Source organism: Prorops nasuta, unplaced genomic scaffold, assembly GCF_024137725.1.
Source record: "Prorops nasuta isolate Cenicafe-Biocafe unplaced genomic scaffold, Cenicafe_Pnas_1.2 PNAS00017, whole genome shotgun sequence".
NCBI classification, from domain to species: Eukaryota; Metazoa; Arthropoda; class Insecta; order Hymenoptera; family Bethylidae; genus Prorops; species Prorops nasuta.
The window spans coordinates 5567309-5582157 of record NW_027116814.1 but is presented as its reverse complement, the minus strand read 5'-3'; the positions used below and the strand labels follow the sequence as shown (position 1 = coordinate 5582157).

At 29.5% G+C, this 14849-nt stretch overlaps 2 protein-coding genes across 7 annotated transcripts; one reads left to right on the top strand and one right to left on the bottom strand.

Annotated features, from left to right (window-relative positions):
• Positions 1-33: 33 nt before the first annotated feature.
• Positions 34-6781, top strand: LOC136779790 (valine--tRNA ligase-like). 2 transcript variants are annotated; one of them, XM_066737601.1, is made up of 18 exons: positions 34-817; positions 1472-1645; positions 1719-1846; positions 2349-2513; positions 2585-2786; positions 2850-3138; positions 3245-3369; positions 3439-3584; positions 3656-3860; positions 3937-4110; positions 4183-4304; positions 4394-4502; positions 4584-4862; positions 5003-5332; positions 5491-5646; positions 5729-5932; positions 6018-6293; positions 6369-6781. In XM_066737601.1, exons 1-18 carry the CDS (start codon positions 653-655, stop codon positions 6582-6584), a joined length of 3465 nt encoding a protein of 1154 aa, XP_066593698.1. In that variant the 5' UTR covers positions 34-652; the 3' UTR covers positions 6585-6781. The 2 variants fall into 2 exon arrangements, with proteins under 2 accessions (XP_066593698.1, XP_066593699.1); XM_066737602.1 differs by lacking the exon at positions 5003-5332 and having other exon boundaries at positions 37-817.
• Positions 6782-6906: 125 nt separating this feature from the next.
• LOC136779792 (DENN domain-containing protein 1A) lies at positions 6907-14623 on the bottom strand. Of its 5 annotated transcripts, none has more exons than XR_010823676.1 (16): positions 14429-14623; positions 13877-14032; positions 13666-13803; positions 13440-13575; positions 13313-13366; positions 12996-13253; positions 12791-12892; positions 12468-12695; positions 12203-12379; positions 12102-12134; positions 11983-12037; positions 11465-11645; positions 11229-11361; positions 10505-11110; positions 9613-10218; positions 6907-9531 (listed from the first exon to the last, which is right to left on the bottom strand). XR_010823676.1 is itself a non-coding variant. In XM_066737608.1 (16 exons), the coding sequence occupies exons 1-16, from the start codon at positions 14443-14445 to the stop codon at positions 9846-9848; spliced, it is 2556 nt and encodes an 851-aa protein (XP_066593705.1). In that variant the 5' UTR covers positions 14446-14623; the 3' UTR covers positions 6907-9845. The 5 variants fall into 5 exon arrangements, 4 of the variants coding, with proteins under 4 accessions (XP_066593705.1, XP_066593706.1, XP_066593704.1 ...); XM_066737608.1 differs by having other exon boundaries at positions 6907-9856; positions 9948-10218; XM_066737609.1 differs by having other exon boundaries at positions 6907-10218; positions 10505-10557; positions 10972-11110.
• Between the last annotated feature and the right edge of the window lie 226 nt (positions 14624-14849).

Genomic DNA, 14849 nt, shown 5'->3' with positions numbered 1-14849 from the left:
CAATATAACAGTTATAATTAGAAAATCAAATTGAAAAGCAGTAGGTATGTCCGCACATTAGTTAAGATGTGCTAAGTAAAATAATAATTGATATGATTGATTAGATAATTTTAAGAAGCGTTGGTTTATCGATTAATAATATATAGAGTATTTGTCTTAGTGCAACTTTATCACTGCATCAATTAAAATACGCCGTTGAAAGAACTCTTCTTTAGACGTTCTCTACTTAACCTATGGAGTTAGTATTGTAACATCATAATACCGTATGTATGTATGTACATACAGTAAATACATTTGTGTGTCAACGCTGTAACGTAAAACAGCGATTCCGTGAGCGCACCTCCAATGGCTCTAATCAACTTAATGGCTTTCATATCCTTCGTGCTAAAATATTAGCCAGTGCCCGGCCCCCCGGCAACTCAGCCCCCACCCCAGACTGCCCCAGCCCCAGCCCCAGACCCCCAGTTGGCCGGCTTGGCCCCAGTCGCCCCCAGACGACAGTGGACACACACCAGTGGACACTGGACTTTCGTGATTTAACATTTAACGTGTTGACTGGTGCTGACTCCTGACCACGTTGACTGTATCGTCCGTATTGGCCATATTTTACATAGTCAAAAATTGTTTAAAAGCTGTCAGTTCTTCAGGGAAAATGGTTGACGTTAAAAGCGAAGAATCTAATGAAATTCATGTACCTGAAAAAAGTGCTAAACAACTTCAGAAAGAGGCTAAGAAAATGGCAAAGTTGGAAAAGTTTAAACATAAACAAGACAAGAAGGAATCTGATAAATCTGTGAAAGCAAAGGAGAAGCTAGAGGTAATTAAATATTAGAGTATTATTTAACATTTTTTTATAAACTATCCTTTTCCATTTTATTACATCACTGTTTTCCATATAGAATTTTTTCATTATCAATTTTCAGTTAATTTGGAGTATGTAGATTTTGTTTATTAGTTTTAAGATAGTTGTCGCGCTAGATATTTATTATACTGGCGAGTCATCTCAGAATTGAAATAAACAAAGATCTGTATTATGGTTGAGTAATTAATGCTGAAATATCAAATCATAGTTGAACAGAAATATAAACATAATAAAAATTTGTTATATAAAATTAAAGTTAAAAAAAAAATATAAGTAATAAAATGAAATCCAATGCAAATGTAAAAGTGTAAATGTTTTTTTAGCATTTTGTTTAACAAATCATTTAATTTTACAGCAATACTCATTTAACTGTAAAGCAGAACTTTATTTATTTTAGTTTTGAGAAATGTTAGACTAGTGCAGTAGCTTTCAAGTATCAAAATTCCTCAATGATTTAACATTTTATACATACTGTTTATTTCATCTGCTTTTGTAATCATCATTAATATAAAGTATATGTAATACATTAGAAATATATTTTTTTACCAAAAAGTAGTAGTGTTTACATTTTAATATCTTTCTAATATAGATATTTTACTTAAACTATAGAAATTTGATAAAAAGAAGGAGATAAAGGAAGTAACAAATTATACATTGAATACAAGTCCTGGAGAAAAAAAATGTGTATCTTGTGTAATGCCAGATACTTATAATCCAAAATATGTTGAAGCAGCTTGGTATTCTTGGTGGGAGAAGGAAGGTTTTTTTAAACCGGAGTATGGTGTATGCATTTCATTAAATTTTATAATTTATTCAAGAATTGCAGATTTTATTGAAATGTTAAAACTTTTTTTAGAGACAAGGTGTATTGGAGCCAAATTTGAATGGCAAATTTGTAATGGTAATACCACCACCAAATGTAACAGGATTTCTGCATCTTGGGCATGCATTAACAAATGCAGTTGAGGATGCAATTACAAGATGGTAATTATACTTGGCAGACAATTAATTATGACATTACCTGTTATTTAGATAATATGAATAATTCTAAGAAAACAGCTCTTGTATCAAATTTAAATTTAGCACTTTTTGTTGGTAGACTTTGCTGAAATTCCCCCTGGAATGAATAAAATTTGCAAATTAAATGATTCTTAATCTTTAATAGCTTCATTATTAAGGGTTTTCTCTAAAATTATTAAAACTACTAAAAGTAATAGGTTGCACTATGATTAACTGGTCAGAGAGAGAGAGAGAGAGAGAGAGATGATATAAAAGACATATACAATTAATTTTTTAAATTTATACATATATTATTATAAAAAATTATTCTACAAAAGAACTATATTCACAAATTTAAAAGAAGTAAAATTATTTATTCCACCAGTAAATGATTTTTTCTCAAAAGAAGCATGAGGTTTAGGGTATTTTAAAGTTCTTTTAGTTACTTTAATTATTTTTTAATTTTATATTTACAATTTTGTCTTAGGAATCGTATGAAAGGACGTACTACCCTCTGGAATCCTGGATGCGATCATGCAGGAATTGCCACACAAGTAGTAGTAGAAAAAAGACTATGGAAAGAAGAACATAAAACTAGACATGACATTGGCAGGGATAAATTCATTGAAAAAATTTGGCAATGGAAGTCTGAGTAAATCAACATTTTTTTTTAATAATGGGAGAAAATTAATAAAACACTTATTAATTAATTATTGCTCTTAGGAAAGAGGAAAGAATTTATATGCAATTAAAAAAACTGGGAAGCTCAGTTGATTGGGATCGTGCATGTTTCACAATGGATCCAAAAATGTGTCAGGCTGTCACTGAAGCTTTTGTGCAACTACATGATAGGGGTTTAATTTATAGAAGTAACCGTTTGGTTAATTGGTCATGCACCCTGAAGAGCGCGATATCAGACATTGAAGTTAGTAATTTAGTAATATAGAAAATAAAAAACATGAAATATATAAACAAAAATTTATTTCAGGTAGATAAAATTGAATTAATAGGAAAGACTCTGCTTGCAATTCCTGGGTATAAGGATAAAGTGGAATTTGGTGTTTTGGTGTTATTTGCTTATGAATTGATTGATTCAGATGCTAAATTAATTGTAGCAACAACACGTATTGAAACTATGCTTGGTGACACTGCCATAGCTGTTCATCCAAAAGATTCTAGATACAATCAGCTTATTGGAAAATATGCAAACCATCCTTTTTGTAATAGAAAAATACCTATTATTGGAGATGAATTTGTTGATATGGAATTTGGAACAGGTATTATAAATTAAAGCCACAATGTGTGGCAGATTTAATATGATGAAAAGTTATATATTCATTGTTAATCAGAAATAATTTATATATGAATATATTTTAATAAAAGGTGCTGTAAAAGTCACTCCTGCTCACGATCATAATGATTACGAAGTCGGAAAAAAACATAATCTTCCGTTTGTAACAATTTTCGATGATGAAGGATTTATTGTGGGAGATTATGGAGAATTCACGGTAATATTACTCTTTGGATACAATTTATTTTATGAAGTTATTAGGTTAAAATTTTGATTTATAATTTAGGGCATGAAAAGGTTTGAAGCTAGAAAAGCAATTATCGGAGAATTAAAAAAAAGAAATTTATATATTGAAAGCAAAGATAATCCAATGGTTGTACCAATGTGTAGTCGTTCAAAGGATGTCGTTGAGCCATTAATAAAGCCACAATGGTAACTTTTATGTAATCCTTATTGTAGAGTTTGTAAAAATATGTAAATTACTGTTTTAATTTAATTTGAAGGTATGTCAAATGTGATGATATGGCTGTAAAAGCAATCAAAGCTGTTAAGAATGGGGAGTTAAAAATTATACCTGAGCAATATCAAAAAACTTGGTATTATTGGATGGAAGGCATGCGGGACTGGTGTATATCGCGTCAATTGTGGTGGGGTCATCGTATTCCTGCTTACAAAGTCAAAATCGATGACTCTTCAACTATTAATGAGGTAATTGTATTAAAAGAAAAGTGCAAATGTTCTAATACGACTACTTAATTTTATTATAATAATATTATTATCACAGTCAGAAAATGATATTTGGGTAAGCGGAAGATCTGAAAATGAAGCCAAAGAAAAAGCAGCACAGAAGCTAAATGTGAACGTAAATGAAGTTCAACTAGATCAAGATCCAGATGTTTTAGACACTTGGTTTTCATCTGGTCTATTCCCATTTGCTATTTTTGGATGGCCTAATAAAGTAAATTTTTAGTTTTACATTTAGAAAAATATATTTTAGTTCAAAATAAATAAAAAAAAAAAATTATTTCAGACCGAAGATCTAGAAGCTTTCTATCCAGGTACTTTATTAGAAACGGGTAGCGATATAATTTTTTTTTGGGTGGCAAGAATGGTTTTCTTTGGTCAAACCCTTCTAGGCAAGCTGCCATTCAAGTAAGCTAGAACATTTTATTCGCATCGCAGTTGTTTGTTTCTTTTCTTTGTTTATTTTTTTCAATAGTATTGTTTAATACATTTTTTAGAGAAGTATATTTACATGCAATGGTAAGAGACGCACATGGCAGAAAAATGAGTAAATCCTTAGGTAATGTAATTGATCCAATGGATGTGATAAGTGGAATTTCTTTAGAGGTACTTACACATTCATTGATTTCTTAATTTATTTTCCTTATTCTAAAAAAGACAAAAAAAGAATAATATATTTTTATTTAGGACCTGCATAAACAATTAACATCAGACTCCAATTTAGATTCTAAAGAGTTGAAACGTGCTATTGATGGTCAGAAACGTGATTATCCACAAGGAATCCCTGAATGTGGAACAGATGCTTTACGATTTGCACTTTGTGCTTATACTACCCAAGGGCGTGATATCAATCTTGATATACTTCGTGTTCAAGGATACAGATTTTTCTGCAATAAGCTTTGGAATGCAACGAAGTTTGCGTTGATGTTCCTCGGAAACTTTAAATTTCCAAGTGATTATTTTGTGGTAAGCTATAAATATAAGATATAATATTTTTTTATTTCATTTTGGGCTGTAGCCCAGTAGTTTTAAAATATAGTAAATTTCATTTACGTTCTCATACAACGTATATATATATATATATGTGTATATATATATGTTCATAGAACAAAAGCACCAATAAAATCGGTGACGTCGAATGGTATCGGCAGTCACTGAACGAATCATGTGTGCAAAATGCATTGAATAATTATTTGGCCGAATATTCTTATATCGATGGCCACATTCCATCGCAAGCGGATGTTAAGGTTTATAAAGCATTAAACTTTTTAAAAGTTGATTATAGTAAATATCCACATCTTCATCGGTGGTATAAGCATTTAAAGACGTTTAATGGAAAAGAAAAATCAGCTTTTCGTTTAGAAAAAGATGATGTACTAGCAAGATATTCATCTGAGTCAAGGTCTTCTTCCCTTCAAGATATTACTCCCTTTAAGGTGGGCACGCCGTCTGAAAATTAACTAGCGAGAGTCTCCCCCTTTTTTAGTAAATAAAAAGTTAAAAATAATAATTAATATTATTATTAAATATGATTATTGTAATATAACCATAAACTCTATAGTTACGCTCTTATTAATTTTTACTGTATTTTTAGTTGACAGATGAAGAAAGTAATGTGGATTTGTGGATATTATCCAGGCTTAGCTACGCCGTAAATACATGTGACAATGCATTAGCCAATTACGATTTTGCCTTAGCCACAACAGCTTGTTATAATTTATGGTTATATGATGTCTGTGATGTTTACTTGGTAAATTTCAATAATTATTTGTAAATTATTTTCTAATTTAATGACATTTTCTATTGTTGTATGTTTTTGCTTTTTTTTGCAGGAATATCTCAAACCAGTATTTCAAACAGGTAGCGAAAATACCAGATTTACATCGAGAAGAATTTTATTTAAAGTTCTGGATGTTGGTCTGCGTTTATTAAGTCCATTTATGCCGTTTATAACGGAGGAGCTTTATCAAAGATTACCCCGTGAAACTCAATTATACCCTAGTATATGTGTGAGTCCATATCCAGATGTGATAGAGGTAATAGAATATTTAATCTTAAGTAGAATCAGTTAGATTATCGTTAATCTAAGCTGAAATAAGGTGGTTTTCAATTTCATTTCAGTGTCCTTGGAGAAATGAAGAGTTAGAAAAGGATGTTGACTTTGCCCATAAGGTAATAAAGAAGATTAGATCAACTCGCGCTACTTATAATTTACCAAATAAAACAAAAACTGAAGCTTTTATTGTTTGCCACGATAATGAATTAAAAAGGAAAATTGTTACTTATGAAGTCTTGATTAATGTTTTATCATACTCAATTTTAAAATTCGAAGAAGCTCCTGTAGGTTACGCAATAGTCATGATTACGGATAAACTTCAAGTACATCTTCTACTCAAGGTAATGTAATCATAATTAACAAAAATATAACTATATATTTTTAAACTCATGTTAATTTAACGTTTATGTAAATAGGGCTTGATTGATCCAAGGAAAGAATTAGAAAGGATAGCAAAAAAGGAGGAACAACTAAATGATATAATCCAAAAAATAAAACAAAATATGCTTGTTCCTGATTATAAAATTAAAGTTCCAATTGACATTCAAAATAGTAATAAAGAGAAGTTAATTAATAGTGAAGCTGAATTACAACAGATTGTAGATGCAATGCAGGCTTTACGAACAATGTAATTATTAATAAATAATTAGATTGGCAATTGTATTATTTTATTACTCGATATTAAAATGCGATTTATAATAAGTTTATTTTAGCCATGAAATAAATGTATTTTACAAAAATGAGAAATTCAATTCTTTTTTAGATTTTATTCAATACGACTTGTTATAATTTCAGTAAAATTGTGTATTCTTTTGAATATACTATTTATATTGTATTAAATTTACCAAGATTTAGCTGATACTTAATTTTAATCATACACCCATTTATTTAGGCACTTATAGTGTACAATAGAGCTATAACTTAGAGTTATAAAATTATAAATCTAAGAAAAGATCTTTAGAAGTATTGTTTTATTAAACAGAGATAAATGTACATAGTAGTTATCCTTTTACAGATTCGACTCCTACCCTAAATTTCCCAATACTTTCTCAACAATTCAATAACAATAAAATCAGAGTAGCTATTGCGTATATCAATGTACTTTAGCGCAAAGACCAAATAGAGTTACCAAAAATTGTCAGATTATTAAAAATTTTAAGAATATAGGTCAATAATGGAAATTATCCCCCATATTCAAAGTTAAACAATTTTATAATAATTACTTATTCTTACAATAGTTAACAATGTGTCATCAATAAAATGTGAAAAAATAGGTAACGCAATTAATATAATTGAGTTTGGGGAAGGCTCTATGTTACAAAATCTTATTAATTGTTTTTTGTTCTGCTGTATTCAACGGGTAGTAATGTTTATCTTTATTTCCAAATATATCAGTATTTTAGATAATATACCATACCCTTATCATCTTTTTATTCCGTTAAATGAATAATTAAAATAAGGTTTGAAAAAAATATATTAATATGAAGCATCAATTTGGACATTTTTATATATAATATCGCAATATTTTACCTTCTAGTATACGCTTATTAACAAATATAATAACAAAGAAGCAGTCTAGATAATTATAAATATAATTTTCAAAAAATTCACGTAGATCTAAATGTATTTTTTTTAACTTTAATATACTAATATTTTTTTCGGGACAAAATGTCATAATTTTATATTTGTTAAAAATATTTGATAATTTGTAAATTCAATTGGAACAAATAAAAATTATTTTAGAAACCACTTAAAATTATAAAAAATGATATTTGTGAGCATTTTAAGTTTATAATTTAAATCCAGTTGGCCGGTAAAAGCTATGGCTGAACTTAAATTTGCCATAGTTGTATTGTATACCCCCGGTATATTAATAATACATATATTCATATACAACCGGAAATTGTTTTATGCGTGGTTTAGCTACAGTATAATACATATCAAGTTTTATGTCAAAATACAGAGTGAAATTAGCTGAATCGCGCACACGAATCAATTTTCCGTTGTGTACAATGACTTTGTGAGTTATAAATTATAAACTACAAAATAAATATTTATAAAAACATGTGCTATTAAAACTAATCATTATAAGTGTTATTAGTTTAGATGCTTGTTTTGTTTTATGAAGCCAGAACTCAAAAATCATCGCAAGATATATTTTAAATTATACGGAGTGATTCATTTTAATAGTTACAGGAAACTATCTCAAGAATTACAGAAAATAAAGCTAATTGTATTAAATAAAAGTATTTTAGCTTTAAAGGGGACATAAGATAGTATCGTAAGTTTAAACTTGAAATGTCATTTGAAGGTCATACGAAGGTCATCTCGAGTTTTATAAATGTAATGTTGTATTTGTTTACTACAATTTCTTGTAGCTTTTCTTACAAGTTTTCTAGAATACTACATTATATCATTTCATCCAGTAATAATTAAATTTAAAACTATAAGTAGATGAACGACTATGCAAGTGTATGAATAGTCGTCAACCATTTTACTTTAACCAAATCCACACCCTTAATACAATCAAAACTCGAAACATTTATAGTGAACAACCACCAGATGAAATAACAGACTGATCGTATTTTTGTAAAATACTGAGAAGTTATAAGAATATATATGTTTTAAAAAATATAGGGTTCGATTTAAAAAACTCAAAATAAATTTCAAATAACGCTTCGGGATCAAATCAAAATATGTTATCGCTTTAGGTACATACCCCTTAAAGATAAAGTAATTTTATTTAAAATATATTTCCATATTTTTAATAGTTTTTGCGATAATTGCCTATATTGGTTAAAATGAATTACCTTATATAGAATTCTACATTAATCGTGGCCAATCCGAAAAATGTAAAAAAAAGAACTGAAAAAAGCGCTTGTGTGGTCTAGCTCTTTATTAAAGAACTATTAACGAAATACCCCGTGTATACATGAGCACTATCAAATGGAAACACGTACCAAACTTATAGGCGTTATTCGAAGATCGATTTCATACTTTAAGAAACCCTTTGACACACACACACTGTGCGTCGTAGTGTAACCTTTTAAGAAAAATGATTTAATAATCGGTTGTTCCCTATACCGGAAATGCATTGATTTTAAAATCATTTCCTATTTTTGCGAGTTTCAAGATTACAGCTGTATTTTACAATAGATTTTATTAAATATTTTTGTGTTTATTCAATTTACTAGGAGTGTTTCTTTTTGCCTCTAAAAGGTTGACATTTTTTCCATGGAAATTTAACAATTTTTTCCAGTAAAAGCAGTACACGTATTTAATCTATATGATTAATGTTAACTGCAAGTTTGGTATTATTAAGTTACTCCAGTCACCTAAAGGCCAAAGGCAATAGCCTAATTTTTTATTTAGTATTATCCTTCTGAAAACTGTGTTTCTGTTTTTAAGAACGTGAACTGTTTTTCTTAAACTACATTGCAATATGTTGAAAGTATTCCTAAAGTATGAAATCCGCCTCCGAAGAACGTCGTACTTTTGAAATGCGTTTTCGATCTGTAGTATCAGTACTACAAATTCCTCTTAAAAGATATTCAATCGTTTTGTTTCAAATGAGACACCCTGTAATTATATTAGAAACAATAATAAATTATTTAACAATATTTTCAAATTGTCACCATAAATAATACATTAAACTATCACCTTTAGAAAATTTATTGAACATTCAAATAGTCTATTTTAAGTCCTGTTTCAAAATATTTGTTTCTGTTCATGATATTTAAAGTTTGCAGCAGATATTAAAAACTTTAGCATAATATAAATTTATAGTAAGTGTTTTATATTTACAAAACCTGATATGTAAATAGTATTCATCACTAGCCTCAGATTTTAATCGAATTTCGTCCAATTATTTTGCGGTTTAACAGTAGATGTTCTCATTGGTAGTCTGAATGCATTATCAATTTTATTAATACTGGATTCCGAAGTCTGCTGCACAATGTTATGATTTCGTGATGATGATTCACCATTGGACATACCGAATTTATTAAAATCCAAACCATAAGCTTGTAGCAAATCAAGGTCTCCTAATGAATCTGATGATTTGTTGGTGTTTCGATGATCATTTTGTGTAGGCTCAAAATAGGGATACAAAGGGTTGCTTAGACCTTCCCTAATTTCTGGTATATGTAATGACTGAGACATTTGTTTTGAGCTGGCACTGAAATCTGAGGATTTTGAAAGTAGCGGATCAAAATCATCGCTATTCGCAGAGTCCAACCTGATTAAATCTGGAACTTCTGGAGATTCCTAACAATAAGAGTAAGGTAATGTAAAATAGTTATTTGAAATCTAAGTAGAAAAAATTAAGTAATTATATAAAATAAGCGATCGACAATATTAAAATACAAATAAACAATATGAACACAGAATTGATTCAAGCTCATATGATGATCTTATAAACATGCACATGACTTTAAAGTTATTCGTTGAACAAGCTTAACAACTGACAGAAGAAAAACAAATAATTATAAAATGTTATGTAAAGAATATTAAAATTTTAAATGTAAAGCGATACATAATGGACAACGTTTACCTTTAACTGTGCAGAGCAGAATGTAGCGTTTAATGGATGCATTGGAGTACGTGCTTTAACATTTAATGGTAGATTTGTAGATTGGAGCATGGGCTTTTGAAGGTAGCAGGGTTGAAAAACTTTACTTGTATCGAAAGGATCATCCAAATGTAAGTTGCACATAGAGTATATTACTTCGATATTACTATCCAAAATGTCTTTAGAAATATCATTGCTAGAAGGATTTGAAATCGTAGCTTTAATTATATTACACGAATCAATAGCTTTAAACTGATGAGTTGAATTTACTAAATCATTAAATTTCTTATGCTCCATACTAGAATTCGGTTCATCTAAATTTAATAGTTGATTGTCAACACTAGCTCGAGTCTGGTTTATATTACATGTAAATGGTGAAAATTGATTTACTGTCAATCCTTTATCATCAAATAAAGTATTCAACAAGTAAGATTCGGTGGATGAATTACTGTAAGAAGTTGAAGGAGATGATAACGTTTTATGGGTTTTGTTATAAAGATGTACAGGAGCAGTATTGGGTAAGGGACCGTGCCGTGAACGCCCACTCCATGCAGATCTCAAGCTGTCTAAACTGCGAACTGGTTTCAACTGAAAAGCGATGTATCACAAACTCTTACTTTAATGAAGCAATCTCATTAACTCGATACGAATACAAATGTTCATCAAACCATATACGAATCGTGAAAGACATAAACAATACACTTACCGTTCTGTCTACTGGTGGTAAATTAGGAAATATCACATCACGAAGTTCTTGCATTAGGTCAATATTTAATCGCTGAGGTTGCGATTCCGATTCTTCTGGAGAACTAGGGCTTAAAGGTGAGTATTGTTTTCTACTGCAAATTTTAAGCAAGAAATTGATATTACAATATATTTTAATAACTTTTTATTTAAAATTTGTTCGAATATTATAATTTATATATGTATTTCATTACTTACCTTGGGTCAGTAAAATTGCTATTTCGTAAGTGTAGCTCTTTTCGATAACTAGTTTTAGCGGTAAATCCATTTGGCGATTTTGGTGGTGATGTAAATTCGTTGGACTTTCTATCCATCGATGGTGAGCTTGGAGCAGACCTTGGTTGGTGAAATCTTATACCTGTATCATTTCTCGCTCGCCCTATAAACAAGAATATAATAACATTTATAATCTACAAATGCTTTCCTCAATGGCAAGTTATATGAGTCATGTCAGTTGATTACAACACTTGCTGTTATAAAATTTAATCAAGTGTTAAAGCAATAACTTTTCACCACTCTATATAGAATAATAACTTTCACTGTTTATTATAAAAATCATCTTATCCTTTCAATAACTATGCTTAAAACTAAATTAAGTCAAACTTGGTAATACTGAATGATGTAATCAAATAATAAAAAGTTTCCTAAATGTCGTCGTTGGAGGAAACTCTTCTGTATAAGCATACTATAAATTTAATGAGCGTTAAAATTCTTACCTTTCCATTTTAATCCTTTATATGCAGTCTTCATATCTTTACCTTTATCTCTTACCTAAATTGAAATATTTTTAGTATTTACAATCTTTAAATCATACCTAGTATGTGGAGAAACCTACCGATTTAACAGCGTATTTTACTGCAGGATTAGCCTAAAAATATAAATACATCGGTAATTGTACGGTAATTCAAACGCATTATATAACGATCATTAACTTACTTTATCCTTAACACTACGAAAAAAGGCAGAACTTTCTCTTTTCATTGTATATGTCCATTCTTTATACTGCTGCATAAATTTATTACTAGATTTCACAGAATAACTACATGCTTCCATTTCAAATTCATCAGAGAATCCAAGTCCAGAATTAAGCATATTTAATCTTTCCTCTATAAACTAAAAGATCATCATTGAATAAGTAAAACATTTGTATTTTTAATTATTATTATTTTTATATTCAAAATATTAGAAAATATTTATTTACTTGCTGAAAAATTTGCAACTCCAACATTTTCCGCAGAAATGGTTGCATGGATGATGGTCGGCTCTCGACAAAAGCATTTTGATCAAATGTAATTCGTTCCCCTTGGTGTAAAGTTAAAGCTTCTCTATACCCTGCAGTAAGTTGCACAAGAGCTCTTAAAAAAGCTCTGGATACGCCATCTCCAAGGAGAGCAGGGCGATTTCGTAAAGCTTTTTTCAAATTTGTTACCTATCACAAAGAAGCTGTTTTATTATTGAAGCTTTACAATTATTATTAGTTAATAATTAATTTTCTTTTTTAAACAATATATTATTTATACGCACTACGTCTAATGGTAATGAGTCAAGGTCTTGAAATGGAGTCTCTATTGCATTGTTATCTGCATCCAAGATAACCACATCGCCTAAATCATTTTTACAGACTCGCTTTAAATATAGAAAATAATTATTTTAATAACTTTAGTTTTCTAGTAAAAACATCCAGCAATTTCTTTTGTGATGTAACTGATTTATAAAAATAAACATTTACCTGAAGAGTTGGTGCTGGTACACCTATAAGGAATGGCATTGGTGCTAATAAATAATCTATCAAAGATCTTGGCAGAACTGGTATGTATATATGCTGCCAAATCATTGGATAAATTAATGCATTGCATGCTTGAACACATGCACTTAATCGAGATAAACGTTTGGAAGTAAAGATTATACGCCTTTCATATAACATAGAAGCAAAAATTATCATCATGTTATGAGCATCCACGGCACTAAAATATTCGGTTAAATTCCTCTACAAAAAATAAATGAATCAATATTAAAATTTGGAAATGTCATTATTCAAAAACTTACATTTTCTGGTATACTTGGTAACTGAAATTGTTTTGGACTTTGGCAAACAAATGTCTGAAAATAGAAGCAAAAATTATTACATTATAGCTTTTTTCAAATAAAATTTTTAGTAAACAATATTTCTTACTATACTAGGATCTGGGGATGGAATTGTTATAGAATTTCCTGGAATTGGAATTTCACTGGTAAACACATTTCCAAGGAATGTCCAAAGATCCTTACCACTAGTATTACTGGTTAATGATGCTATATGATTTAATAATCTGAAGTTATAAGAAAAAGTTAAAAAATAATGAAGTGCATTCTTATCTATAAATTGAAAGATTATGTTCTAGAAATATGTATGGACTAACTTGTAAAATGTTTCATGCCATGGCAACACGCTTAAAACTACTAAAGCTGTATCTGTTTTGGGATCATGTCGACAAAATCCAAATGTCCATTTAGAATCTATACTAGTCAGTACAAATGAAAAATGTTGTACAAGTAAGCTGTAAAAATATTTGTTAATAAAGTTTGTATTAGGAAAGTGATATTATTCAGCATACTTTTCAAATAACTTACTTTTCCACTTCACATGGGTAAGCAAATTTTGGAACAGATTTAAGGATTTCGTCATCCGAAAAATTAGCAGGATACTTTTGCAATATCCATGCTGGGTTTTCTCCAACTGGTGCAGCAACTTCACAAAAACATTCAAACAACTGTTTGACATTTTCTCTAAAACATGAAATATCTAATTTATAGAAATATATTATTAAAATATTTATTTAAATTTAATAATATCATTAGACACACATGCAATGATTATTCTGCCATTTTACTACTATACAATAAAATATAAACAAACCATTGTATTTATGTATCTGGAGAGAAAAATTTATTCGTTGAATGCAAAAATGATTAATACAATTGTATGTTAATTATACATTACACAAATTACCATAACCTTGTGAGGTGAAATTAAAAATACATACTTAATAAAATTTTTTCAAATAAAATTTATTCTGTTACGTATATATATGTTGATGTTACGATATCGTACATATCAAAGGCAGATGGTATATATTACTGTTACTAATGTCAGTTAAAATGATAAGTATAAAAAATCCTTACCTCAGTCTAGATCCCATGATAAAATGTAAAAAAAAAATAAGTAATTTGTATAATCCGATGTCTATACGTCATTGTATCACAACATGCCTATGTATCCTACCAAACCCCATTCACGTAGAGTATGTAGTATATGCATCCAGTTCATATGTATGAGTTTTTTTTATTCAACGCAATATTAGGGTGGGTGGGACTGGGTTCACTGGGTAATGGGTAATAATATGGGTAATGGATGATGGATAGACGGTATGTATATACATACTACATACATACATACGGACTAGTTACGGACGGACGGTACATATGTATGTATGGATGTACTGGCAGTACTGGCAGTAACGACGCCAGCGCCACTTAGGAATTCTGAGATTTTTTAGGAACTATAACGCTGCTCCCCCCCCCCACTTCACCTGTCTTTAAAACT